This window comes from Solenopsis invicta, chromosome 10, assembly GCF_016802725.1.
Source record: "Solenopsis invicta isolate M01_SB chromosome 10, UNIL_Sinv_3.0, whole genome shotgun sequence".
NCBI classification, from domain to species: Eukaryota; Metazoa; Arthropoda; class Insecta; order Hymenoptera; family Formicidae; genus Solenopsis; species Solenopsis invicta.
This window is the reverse complement of record NC_052673.1, coordinates 7,991,611-8,005,437: the sequence shown is the minus strand read 5'-3', so window position 1 is coordinate 8,005,437 and position 13,827 is coordinate 7,991,611. Positions and strand designations below refer to the sequence as shown.

The following is a 13,827-nucleotide window of genomic DNA, read 5'->3' as shown; positions in this document are numbered from 1 at the left end:
ATTTCTTACAACAAATAAAATGTATCGTATGTATTGTTACAAATTTTTTTTTTAATATTTCATTCTATTATTGGCTCTTCCCTTTCGCAAAAAAAAAGAATTGTTCGGCGCGGCAGGTGGCGCCAGAATAGGCGAGCCTGGCGGCTGGCGGCGGCGAGGCGCGAGTGACGTCAAACGACGTCGTCTGCGCTGGACGTCGTGCGAACGTGGACGGCGCGCTGTCATTTCAGCTGTCACCCTCGATCACCCGATCCGATTCCCGTCGTCTTTACGCCGTCGCGCCTCTCGCTCGTTCACACGGATCGGATGCGGCGGTTACATCGCGATCGCAGCGGCGCGCCGTGAGTGTGCCGCTGACATTATGACCCGCGGTTGGCCCGTACGTGGACGCGTATCGCAAGGCGCGACGAAGCGCGACTACGACCACGGTGACGGCGGTAGCGCGATAGATTACGCGCGCCGCGGTTGCTGCTGCTGACGCGCGGCGCGAGCGGCGAGGCGAGGCGAGGCGAGGTGAGACGAAGTGAGACGCCGCGCGAGCCGTCTGGCGAGGCCGCGACCCTGACGAAGCCCGCGCGACGAAGACGCGTGGTGAGCGGCAGCGGCGGCGGCGGCAGCAGCGGCGGCCACGACGACAACGACAACGACGACGACGACGACGACGAGGACAGCAGTGGAGTTTTCGCGAACGGGAGCAAGGGCACGAGGTGAGCCACGCGCTGATCGGCGGCGATCCTGCGAGGAAAGAACTGCGGCGACTTCAGCCGGCAGGAAGAGCGGTGGCGGCGGGCCGGGCCGCTATCGCGGGCGATCCGCCGCGAGCCGAAAGGTCGCAGGTTCACGATTGCCCTCCCCGGTCGTCGGAGAATGACGATTCGGCGGGGCGTCTGACGCGGGCGACGCGACGGCGGAGGCGGTGGCAGCGGCGACGACGACGACGACGACGACGACGACGACGACGACGACGACGACGACGACGACGACGACGACGACGGTGGCGGCGGCGAGCGGTGGTGGTGTGGCGGCGGCGGCGGCAGCGGCAGCGGCAGCGGAGGCGGTAATTCCTCCCAGTGCGCCGAAGGACAACGACGAGTCGCGATCATCGGCCGTCCATCCCGATCGCCGATCGGAGTCGCGCGGCGGCGGACCTTGCGCCCGGACCTTGCAGCGAGCGAGTTAACGTACGGCGAGCCGCACGAATGTGAGAGTTACCGAGAGATTAATACCTCCCTCCCCGATACGATAGTGCGTGCCCATTAGTGACAGATACGAGTTATATACGTTTATAGTGCTGTAACGTGCGTAGACGCGCGATCACCGAGGGCAAGATGCCGCTCTTCGGCAAGAAGGAGAACAAGAAGATCAAGAAGGACGGCAAGGACGACCGATCGCCCTCCGTTGAGGACAAGTACATCCTGAAGGACCTGCTGGGAACGTAAGTCGCGCGTCCCTGCCCATCTGACATAAGGGCCCTCCCCGCCCCCGCGCTCTCCGCTTCCTCCGCCCCCCACCCCCACCCCCTCCCCTGTACCCTCATCGAGGCTATCGGAGCATCGAGGGAGCACGTTTCTAACACATGTTTCTCTTTTGTAGTAAAACGTCGAACACGGACCCCTTTTAGTGGGAATTTAATCATCGGAGCAATTTTCGTGCCGCGCGCGTCGTTCAACGATTGCGGGCGGGAGTTTAGCGGATTAAACGTGGATAAAGGGAACAAAAAAAAAACACGCTTCTCTCGCAGATTAATTTGATATAGTGCTTTAACGGATATCCAATTTCCCGCTCAATCGCCCTTTACGCTTATTAAAGAACTAATGACAGACCTCAAGATCTCAATCTCACGTTTTACTCTCGGAAAACACGTCATTACGGGAATCCACGTTCGAGAGAGAGAGAGAGAGATGTACATGTTATGCGAGCGTTACGACAAACAAGTTACGAGCTCTCGATATTTTCTTACGCGCTTACATTTCCGATAAAGATAAACGGCAATCTGTTTCTCGCGTACGCGCATACTTATACATATATACATATTTATGATAAACTCTCTTTCGTCGCGAGATGAAAATCCAAAGTTACGTAATGTCAGTCGTGTTTTTCTATGTTGTTTTTTTTTTTTTTTTTTTTTATTACGTTTCTGCATTCGTTCGCGCGAACGACATACATATAGCTTGCGTGATAACGCAAGACGACACGTATGTATATCTGCGCGTTATATCTTTTCGCAAGATCGATTAAACGTAAGCCTTAACACTTTCGCGCCCACCACGCGTCGCATATGCGTTGACATCCCGATTCCGTGTGTAACAGATTGTGAGAAACTGTTACGTAACAGTGGCGCCCGATGGGGGACGGTGAAATGTTGACACACATATCCAATTTTTTATAACGCCGTAAACGGGCGAGGGCCGGGGCGGGGGAGGAGGGAGGGAGGGGGGGAAGGGGCGGCAGACGCAATCGGAAAACGATTCCCCCAACATCCAAGGCGAACGGCGTAAAATACGATGGCGAGTCGCAAGGGTGGCAGACCGGTTCTAATTTGCAAACTTGTACGACCGTCGGAAACGCGTTCGGCGAAAGTGAGCGTCGTTATTTGAAATTCACGCGCGATATCCCATACGGTACAGGTACAGAAGCTCAGCAGCAACAGGCGAGTTTTTTAATTCATCGATTGCATTACGCGCAAATACGGCTTTCACAAAGTAAAGTTGCATCTGCGCATAATGCGATTAATCTATCGATGAATTAAAAAACTTGCCTGAGATTGCTGCAACGCAATGCAATGTTGCCACTGTCGCGCTTAGATAACTTCAATTTATCCGGATAAAGATAAGATGAATTATTTGTAAATGTATTTTAGATAAAAATGATTTAATTTTAATTTACAGATAAAAAATGTAGTTATATTATTTTAGCAAAATTTTTAAATAATATGTATATGTATTCTTTTCAAATGCTAAATTGTTATTGAGCCAAACAATTTAAGATATGAAAACAATATACTTCTAAATCTTTGTTTTTTAAAAACGAAAGCTTTTCAAATTATTTAACGTAATAAAAAATGTTCTTCTTTTAATCAATGCGCGAATAAAAATTAGTTAAAAAATAAGAGGAATATATAATTTGCATTATATAAGTAATTTACATTATATAATGACTAACAAAGTTTTTTTTTAGTTATTGAATTTATAGATGTGGAGCAATTCTTATATTGCACTGCACTGATCTGTGTAATCTGAGCTGCGTGCCGATCTGTACCGACAAATTCTGCCAATACCAAAAATTTATACTTCACGTTGCGTACTCTATAGATTTTCAATACTGGCAGTGAAATTCAAAACGAAACTCGTTGTTAAAATTTTAAACATTTTGAAAAATTCTTTTGTTAGAATAAATGGTAACTTGAAAGCTGAGGATAATACTTTATTCTCGTTATTGTTCACATTATTTTAGATAACACATTTTTTATCTTAGATAAAGATAAAGATAATATATAATATAATAATCTAGATGAAAATAAGATAAAGTTATTTTTTTTATCTAAATTGTTTAAATAATTTTAAAATAATATAAGTAACATCAAATACTGAATGTTGCAGAGACATAAAGATTTTTTTGCAATATTACTTTAATAAGATTGCAACAACGTTTCAAAAATATGATAAAAAACATAACATTCTATGCTTTACCCGCGAGCAGTACGCTTTATCGCCAACCCGTGGCAAAGTTCTATTTCTTGTAATTAAAAAATCACACAAGGTAGAATTAAAAAGTAGCATTATGAGTTTTTTTTTATTCTCATTTTAATGAAATAGTTTCTTGAAGAGACGAATCTCAAATTTTTTTTTTTAACTCTTTTGCAAACGTAATTTATACAAAATATAAAGATTACAAATATTTCACTGCAAGATTGTAAAAACATTGCTGTAGTATTGCAGCAACGTAAAATGTCCGATTTAAAAAATTGCAATGCAATATCACATTACAATATGTTTTGGTGTTACTATGTGATTTCAAGCGTCATTATATCATGTCACATTTTAGTATATATAACTTCCCGGAATATTATATGTCCTTGAATTAATTTTGACACAGAAGAATTAAAAATTTTATTGTGAAAATCTTATTTAAATCATAGTGCATGAGAGAACGTCTCATTTACTTTCGTTCTGAAACTCAACTTTGGAGATTTGCTCTTTCGAGAAATCATCTCATTAGAATGTAAATGAAAAGTCTCAGAATGCCGCGCGACTTTTATTCTATCTTGTATGATTTTTTTAATTGTGAAAAGTAGAACTCTGCCGCATCCATTTGTTAGCGGTGACGCGTACTGCTCGCGGGTGAATCGTAAGATTAAATTAATTTTCGCAATATTTTTGCTGCAATATTGTTGCAAGCTTTTGTGCATTCTGCGTTATGAGAAATAATCAAGATGTGTTAATATAATGGCACTTGAAATATTATAATAGAAATATCCAAATTTATTATATTTTAATGTTATTGCGGTAATATTGCAGCAACATTTCACAATGTTTTTGCTATGTCGCAATCTTGCGATGAAATATTTTTGCAATGTTGCTGCAATTTTTTCTGTGCTGTAAGGGGATTATACTTCCTTGTTCCCGCGCATATGCATCGTCTTCCACCTCGTATTCGTTTATTCTTTTTTGATCGTAGAAACGCGATATGAGCATGCATCTCTCGGCGCGATCTCCTAGGATGATCTCCTGTCCGCCCTAAATCCGACGAAATTCGTATGACGCGCATGAATACAGGATGTCCCCATAGACCACTGCGTATACCTTTAACCGCAGCTTCCTCGATCACTTCGGGAATAGATTTCTAAATAAAAATGTCAGATTTCAATAGCTCCTTTTTTTAAAAATAATTAACGATTCGCGGAAAAGCATATTTCTGGTGTATTCGAGCACTGTTAAATTCGTAATATCGAATTGTACCAATTTAAGAAGTCATTTTTAATCATTCCTGTAGATAGTGATTACCAGTATCTATACAGGGTGTCCTCGTATAAGTGGCAACCCCCATTTATCTCGTAAACTAACAGAGATAGATTCAATAAATGTAATATTAAATTAAATGGCTTGAGCTAAACTTTATTGTGAACACGGTGGTTACTTAAAGAAATTATCTATGTTAAAGAACGGAGAGATATGCATAATTTTTGCGTGGTAAAGTGAATATTTCTATATGATAAAAGTTGTCGCATTTTTTCTGGTACAATGATATGTGATATATCAAAATTATTTTACAAGCTGTACAAGTTATGTCGGTTTAAAGTTTTGCAGGCGAACAGTACCATTTCGATTTCGCTCCTACGGTGCGGCTAACTTCCACTTTGGCGATTGACACAAAACCAATTTCTTTGCATGAAACATGTTGACATCTGATAATAATTCGGTGCAGCAGAAGTTGGAAGTTAGCCACACCGAAACTTTAAACCGACATAACTTGTATAAATTGTAAAATAATTTTGATATATTATACATCGTTGTACTCGTCAGAAAAAACGCGCTATAACTTTTATCACATAGAAATATTCACTTTATCGTGCAAAAGTTGTGCATATCTCTCCGTTCTTTAACATAGATAATTTCTTTAAGTAACCACTGTGTTACAATAACCACTGTGTTCACAATAAAGTTTAGCTCAAGCCATTTTTGATATTACATTTATTGGATCTATCTCTGTTAGTTTACATGATAGAAAGGGATGGCAATTTATACGAGGACACCCTGTATAAAATTATCTAGATAATATAATCTAGATAAAGAAAGGTTTATTTTGTCTTTATTTATTCTATATTATTTAAATGTATATTATCTTCCTTTATGAAAAAGTATTACTGCCGAAAAAATTACACAGAATCTGCTATTTTCTGTGATTTCTTTAGATTGGCAGTAATACAAATGTACAATATGTGTGTGTGTACATATACATACACAAACAACATTTTGACGAATATTATTGTTCAAGTTTCTAAAGAAATCACAGAAAATAGCGGAGTCTGTGTGTAATTTTTTCCGCAGTAATACTTTTTTCATAAGGGTTCAGATTCTTAAATAAAAGAAATGTTATCTCATTAAAATTATCTAACAATAAGTTATGTGAATAATAACGAGAATGAAGTATTGTTTGATAGTCTCAACTTTTAAATTACCATTTATTCTAACAGAAGGTTTTGAAATAATGACAACAGAGTTGCGTTTCAAAATTCACTACCAGCATTGAAAATTTATATAGTTTACGTTACGTACGTATTATACATTTACTTGCAGTGTATATTGGAACGCAGCTCAGATTGCACAGATCAAAAAGGAATGTAAAAATTGCTTCAAAACTGGAAGCTCGAAAATTTTTATAAGGAATTTTGTTAGTCATTATATATAATGTGAGTTATATATTTCTTTTATTTTTTTTAACTTTAATCTCTTCATTTGCACATTGATCTAAATTCAAACAGGAACTTTGTCAGATTGAATATTGAATTGTTTGGAGAACTTTTGTTTTTTTTTTAGAAATAAAAACATTTTTAAAATTCAAGATAATTTAAATATGTTTTAAGAAATAAAAATAACAATATATTGTCATTCAAAATTGTTTTGTTCAACAGCGATATTATTTAGAATTTATTATTACCTGGATAAAACCATATAATGTTATCTTTTATCCAAATAAATTTAAATTATTTTGTTATATAATAAGATAATACATTTATATGTAATTTTGCTTATTTTTATCTAAATAATTTTAAGTTTTAGCTAGATAATTTCATCTAAGCGCAGCATTGCCTATAGATCGCCGTTACGTCTACTCAATATGTTGTTAATTTAATTAAAATAATGAAATATTTAACTCGAGGAATGTAATAAATTTGACTCAAATTAGTTTATTATTTACTGGGTGCATACACGTTATGCAATAAATACAATAAATTTCGACACATATAAAAGTTAAAAATAATAAACTTTTTAACATCTTTTAATATTTAACTCAATAAATTGTTTTTTAAAGAATGATGAATAAAATGAGTCCATATTTTGATCTCCGGAATGGCAAGTAAAAATGGTATATTTTTTGTAGACTAAAATATTTTTTGTAGATTTTCAGCTGCTGTGTGATTCTGACCTTCAAAAAATTTTAATTTGTCGGGAAAGTATTTTAAAATTGACATATGAAGCTATTAAACATCTAGTATCATAAATCATTAATGCTGACCTTTATGAACATTAATTTTGTGTTTTTCCTGCTGGTAAAACATAATAATACTGTTGTAATCTTCAATAATTCATGTTTTTCGTATAATACAAAAAAATCAAAAAATTATTAATATCTAAAAACAAATATACATATTATTTATAGCAACTATTTTAAATCTTGACTACAGCACTTGAGAGCATTGTTGTCCATCGTGTCTTTCAAGGACTTTTTCCCACAGCATTCCATTGTAATATTTTACTACTGGAAATAGTAAGATTTGCGCGAATAATAATTTTTAAGCATTAAAATGCCCTTTGATTGAAAAAAGCTTTTCTCACTTATAAATTTACATTATTCACATATCGATTTTTACTTAATATTGTTTGAAGTTTTACACTTTTATTAACGTATAGTTCTCTCGTAATAGCTTCTTATATATTTAATAGCTTCATGCTAATTAGCTTTAAAATAAATAATTACCTTTATGCTAATTTTAATACTATTCTAACAAATTAAAATTTTTTACAGGTCAGAATCAAATTTATTAGCTCAAACATTACCAAAAAACGCATCGTTTTTACTTGCTATGAGAAAATCTTATTTTGCAGCTGTGAGATCTTGAATTGTTTTTGTTTTCATAGAGGGATTTTTCGAACGCTCAATTACAGACAAACTTATAAAAGTCAGGAAACTACTGGAAATCGATTCGTCTTTTCGTCGTTTTCGGGGGAGGAGAAACCGAACTCGAATTGACCAAGTAACAGGCGATTGAAAAGACATCCGGCGACTGACTTCTAGACATCCTACAATAGACATGGCCTTCGACATGCGTCTCCTTTTCCAGTTTCTTTCGTTTACATATAAAACGACGATGCGCCTGCATGTCAAATGGAATAAATGGAAATATTCATTTTGGTTTAATCTTTTTCTTTTTTTTTTCTTATTGAGGCGCACATTAATGCGACATAACTTTCCCTTGCGAGATAAAACCGCGAATCACTTTTAATCAGAATATCCCGGGCGAGCGATGACTTTTGCGTGTTTTTTTTTCTTTCTTTTGTGACATTGCGCGTAAAAGATGTTTTCGAACGTCGCTTAATATGCATTAAATCGCAGTAAAACCTAATGTATATGCGTCCGCGTAACGGCACTTTGAAATTGCTTTCTTAAACGTGCCATCATCTAGAAATTCTATCTTAGTGTTACATCGCGCCGCATCGGATTCACGGCTTCTTAAGAGCTTCTACAAGACAAAAACTTATATATCTTTTACATCGTATAATTATTACTTTTTTTTTTATGTCCCATCTTACTTTTTAATTTTCCGATCTTATTCCTTTTAGCTAAAAGCTTAAAATTGCAGCCATCAGCACAATTTCACTCTGCTATAATACTTGTCGACTAAACTTGGTGATTGTTGACTAGATTAGGATCAGCTCGGACAAGTACGCTGAATATCGTGAACATTTTTTTCTCGTTGCTTTGTATACGAGCGTTATCTATATCTCTCTAAAGAAAAAAAAACAATGTTTAGAACGCGAAAGTCCTTGGCATATATTTCTATAATTAAATCTATTGATACTATTTGTAAATTATGTAACAGTTGGCCAACGCATTGCGACATAACGATCATTTAATTAACTGGGAATATCGAACATAAAGTCTAATACGATTTTAAACGTAACTTCCACAATTTTGTGTATATTTTTAGACGAATATATCGACCTGCTTATAAAATCGAACATTTTTGTTTAATTATAAATTACTAAATGATATGATAAAGAAATTGCTGAATATATTATTAGTTTTTAATAACAGCAACAATATTTACAATATTTTTATATCGTATAACAATATTTTTTGTAACAGCTTGTTTTCCATCTTTAAAAAGCTCATTTTAACTTGTTTTTAACTTTTAAAATATGTCCGTTATATAACATAAAATTAAGCTCGTTAAATTGAACTTTATTTACATTTCTGAAATTTGTTTACTGAAAAACTAGAAAATATAAAATGTAAAATTTATATAAAATATTTTTGTTATTTATATAAAATTTATATAAAATTTATATAAAATATTTTTGTTATTTTTTTAGATAATATTTTTTTTATGCATTCTGCATATTTCAAAATACATCTGTGTTACAAAGTTTAGACATATATTTCATATAGTTATGTCAAAGTTTTTTATTTGTTCGCTCATGTGTTTAAACGCCAGTTTGCAACTGGCTAATTTTCTAATTTATAAAAAGACCACGTTGTGTTTAATTCCATAAATGGCATAAATAATTAGTGCCAGAAGGAGAGACAGAAATAACGCAGATGTACAGTCTCTAATTGTAAAGTAAATTTACTTTTGATTAATTGTCCTTAATATCGTATTTTCTTTTGTTTAGGGGAGCATTCTCTGAAGTCAGGCTGGCGGAAAGTAAAGAGAAGCCAGGCCAAATGTTTGCCGTAAAGATCATCGACAAGAAGGCGCTAAAGGGCAAAGAAGATTCGTTAGAGAACGAAATTAAAGTTCTGCGAAGGTAGGGCATAGAGCGATTCCGAGAGCTGGAACGCACTTTCAGTATTTTCAGTAGATAATTTTTTTTTTGTTTACCAATACTGTAAACTCCTTGTTTGTGGTATATAGTTGCCCCTTGATATTTAGGTATTGGGTATTAACAGACGATTGAGAAATTTAGGTATCAGTTCTATTATCGCTGGAATCGACTTTGATACATATACTTATACGCATGCTTCTCTTTAACAAACATTCTTCACCTCCTAAGAATCATGTTATTCTTTGAGTATCACATCTCCTTTGTAGCTTTGAGTATATCAGATAGATTCTCATATACCATGGCATCGCAAGTGTAAGGCTAAAAGGTAATATCAAATGTTGACTTTCGCTTTCTTGGAATTATTTTGAGAACCATAAATTTGATATCTGTTCAAGTATACTAATCTCGTTGGAAAAAATATAATAACAGCACTAATCTACAAGCTATCTGATTGTGCTTTCTCACTTATACGATGTTACCATGGTGTTGTAGCTCAGCTCACATAACATACTCTCGGGCAGATATTTTTTGTTTCCGAGGAGCGCTGTGATATGGCATTTGGGAGTGAGCTCTGATGGCTGTCGTCTCTCTGTCCTATTATTTTTGATGTTGTATGCAAATAATGTGCCTCGTACATAAGCTATACATATATATATATATATATATATATATATATATATATAGATGCTGTTTAAACATATATATATTCCATGCATAATGCAAACTTAAAAGTCTTCTATCATAATCCTTTATCCTTGCGGATATATATATGTATTGCAATGTCTCCTTTAACACTACAGCTGGATACGTGTTAAAGTACTTTCTCGATGTTTATTAGCATTGAGCTCTTCCTGTTGTATTATTTTATTTTACTGCGACTTACATATCAGCTAAATCGAGAGACATGCTGAAAGAGTTAACAATAATTACAAAGGAAAATCGATGCTTAAGAATCCTGTTGTATCGTTATATTATCATTTATTGATCAGCACTGCAGGAGTACAAGGTGCTATATCATACATATATCATACATGTACATCATACACTTATATTGCTCGGAGTTTTATAACTGAAAACTTGCTCTATACATCATGTTAAACGCACTAACATCGTGAAACCACATGTATATATTATAACGGTAAGGTTGGTGTTTTGTCTTAAATATAATAGACGCAAAATTTTAATTATATATCAAAAATTCAATTATATATACGTTAAAAAAAACGTACCGTAGTTTTATACTGTTAAATTTGTAATGTCAAATTGTACTTAATTTGAGTTGTTTTTTAATAATTTCTGTGTGACGATTGTTCCTACTTAATATATCATTAATTTAATTAAAATAATAGAGTTAAACAATTTAACTGAAAAACAATGTTGTATTTAGATAATTTAAAATCATCTAGATAAAAATAACTTACATGTAAATGTATTTCTGAGGAATCTTTAAGATAAAAATGATTTAATTTTAAATTTATCTAAATAAAAGATAAAATTATATTTTTATCTAGATAATTCTGGATATTTATCGAGAAAAACTTGGAAATTTCGAAGAATTTATTTTTTATCTTTAAAAAAGGATTTTTATGGAATAGTATGGTTACTCAGGAAAATTTTTCAGCAACTTTACTTGTATTTTAAAATTCTATTTCCTTTTCTGCGAACAAAATTGTTTTATTATTTTTTTTTTTTATAATGCAAAATCGATTAGCAATAGGACATACACATCCACGTACATTCCTTTGTGACTTACGAGATTTTATAAAAAATTAGTGACAATAAAAGGCAATACATTGTTTTAAATTGACATTATATGTTTAATTACTTTTCAAATTCTGTACTTTTGAGTTACACCCGTAGAGAAATCATTGTATGTCATATTTAGTTCAAATTATTTCTTTTTAATGTCTTTCCAAATTTAATATTTAAAACTTAAATGGTTTTTCTTTATGATTGCATGATTAAGGAAAATTAAAATATAATACAATAAATTTACTTCAAAACTACATTAAAAAATTTTTTAATCTTATTTAGAATTTTGAATAAAATTCCTGAAAAATCCGGGAATGTTCAGAGAATTTCTTTATACAATTTGAATAAACTGTAATTTTAAGATACTATCGCTGTTGAGCAAAACAATCTAGAATACAGAAACAATTTATTTACATTTTTATTTATAAATTTTTGCTTCTTAAAAACAACAATTCTTCAAATAATTTAAATAATTCTGATTAAAAAAAATTTTTTTTTATTTAAGTCGATAAATAGGCAAAAATCAAGAAAAATATCGATGGAATATATAACTCACATTATAATGACAAAATTTATTGTAAGAATTTTCAAATTATTTACAGTTTTGAGGCAATTTTTACATTGCGCTATTATTTTCTTATTTGTGCAATCTGTGTTGTTATCATTTTAAAAACTTCTGTTAAAACAATAGTAACTTGGAGATTAAAGCTAAGATAAAGCCATTTTTTATCTAGATTATTTTGTATAAATACCAGCAAACATTGTTGAGGAAATTTGATTCAAATTTAGTTTATTATTTATTAAACGCACGCGTTGATATGAACACATTTTTTCAAAATTAAGCAATTTGATCATAGAAATGGGCTGTGATATTTTAACCACATGTTTTGTGTTAAAATAATAATTTTGACACACGAGAAATTAAAAAAAAGAAAACAAAAAGTTATTTAACATAAGAAATTGATTTCAATTTGATCCTATAATATTTAACAGTGTATATTTTAAATTTTACTAAAAAAATACTGCATGCATACATGGAAATTCAGTAACATCGATCGCACACATTGATAATAGATGTGTCGAAGGTAAAGATACATCTATTTTCATACTGCCACCACTTTGCCTTTTGCGAAAACGCGATACTAACTCTGTTGCACCGTGTTTGTGCCTATACATCCATAAATTTTATATTACACAAATCCATCTCTTACACATCACGCTGGGAGAACGGGAGTTTGCCAAATAAAAAGTTTAAAGTCAGAGAAACTTCTCGCGCGATCGTAAACGATCAGCTGCTTCTGATGTAATATTATGTAATTGTGTATGGTATTTTTATTATACTTCGTAGGTTCAGTGAAAGTGCGACACCACAGAGTGGTGACGGATCACTCAAGTCGGATAGTAGTGGAGAAAAGAGATGGTAAGTGCGGGCCCCAGAGTATGGGCACCAGCTACCTATACCGCTCTCAGCATATTTTGTATCACTCGATGATATGCCATACATTTTTACATTTCAGCAGGGTTGAGTAAGTTAATACTTTTTTTAATTAAATTAAGTTGAAGTTAATGGCTTATAAAATTAATTTAGTTACTTTAAAAGTTATATGAGTAAAAAATTAACTTAGTTAAAAGTTACGTTAAGGTCAAACTAAATTAACTTGAAAATTAATTTTGAAAAGTATTATTTATATTAAATTAGATTATGTTGTAATTTTTTATAGTTAAATTACTCAAAACAGTTATAATATGGATTATCAAATAAATTTAATATTTTATTTGCAAATTAAGTTTATATAAAATAACAAAGGGATATTATTGTATATGTATTTTTTCAAATATTTTTCTTCTTACATACATAAATTTTTTATTTAGAAAAATATTAATAAGTTAATGTTTGTGTTTTAAAAATAACTGGTTGAAATTAAAAATTAATGCATTTAAATTAAATTTAGTTAAAAGTTATTAACTCTTTAGTTTTATTATTTAACTTTAACCTTTAACTTCTTAACTAATTATTACCCAACCCTGCATTTCAGATTATGTATTGTTACATATATATATATATATATATATATATATATATATGTGTGTGTGTGTGACATATATATAAAATACAATGTGCACGATCTGTGCACGTTCATCACAATGTAGCGTTAAACACAGTTTTGGTATCCTTGTACTTGCCACCTTTTGCTAGCGAGAATCTACAGCAAAAGGATAAAAAAAGAATTTGCACGATCCATGCTAGGATAATTTTATGCGAAAGAGATGAATGTTGCTGCAAAGCATCTCTGTTAGAATGTTGGTT

The 13,827-nt window shown here is 33.7% G+C and overlaps 1 protein-coding gene across 3 annotated transcripts in view; it reads left to right on the top strand.

Moving 5' to 3' along the window:
• Window positions 1–1,245: 1,245 nt before the first annotated feature.
• LOC105202459 (calcium/calmodulin-dependent protein kinase type 1) overlaps window positions 1,246–13,827 on the top strand; it is a 25,877-nt gene continuing 13,295 nt past the window's right edge. For 2 of the 3 annotated variants that reach the window (XM_011170999.3, XM_039454143.1), the window contains exons 1-3: window positions 1,246–1,435; window positions 9,615–9,749; window positions 12,868–12,939. In XM_011170999.3, coding sequence (XP_011169301.1) covers window positions 1,329–1,435; window positions 9,615–9,749; window positions 12,868–12,939 — 314 coding nt within the window. In that variant the 5' untranslated portion in view covers window positions 1,246–1,328. The remainder of the gene's footprint in view (window positions 1,436–9,614; window positions 9,750–12,867; window positions 12,940–13,827) is intronic. The other variant, XM_011171001.3, reaches the window with a different exon arrangement.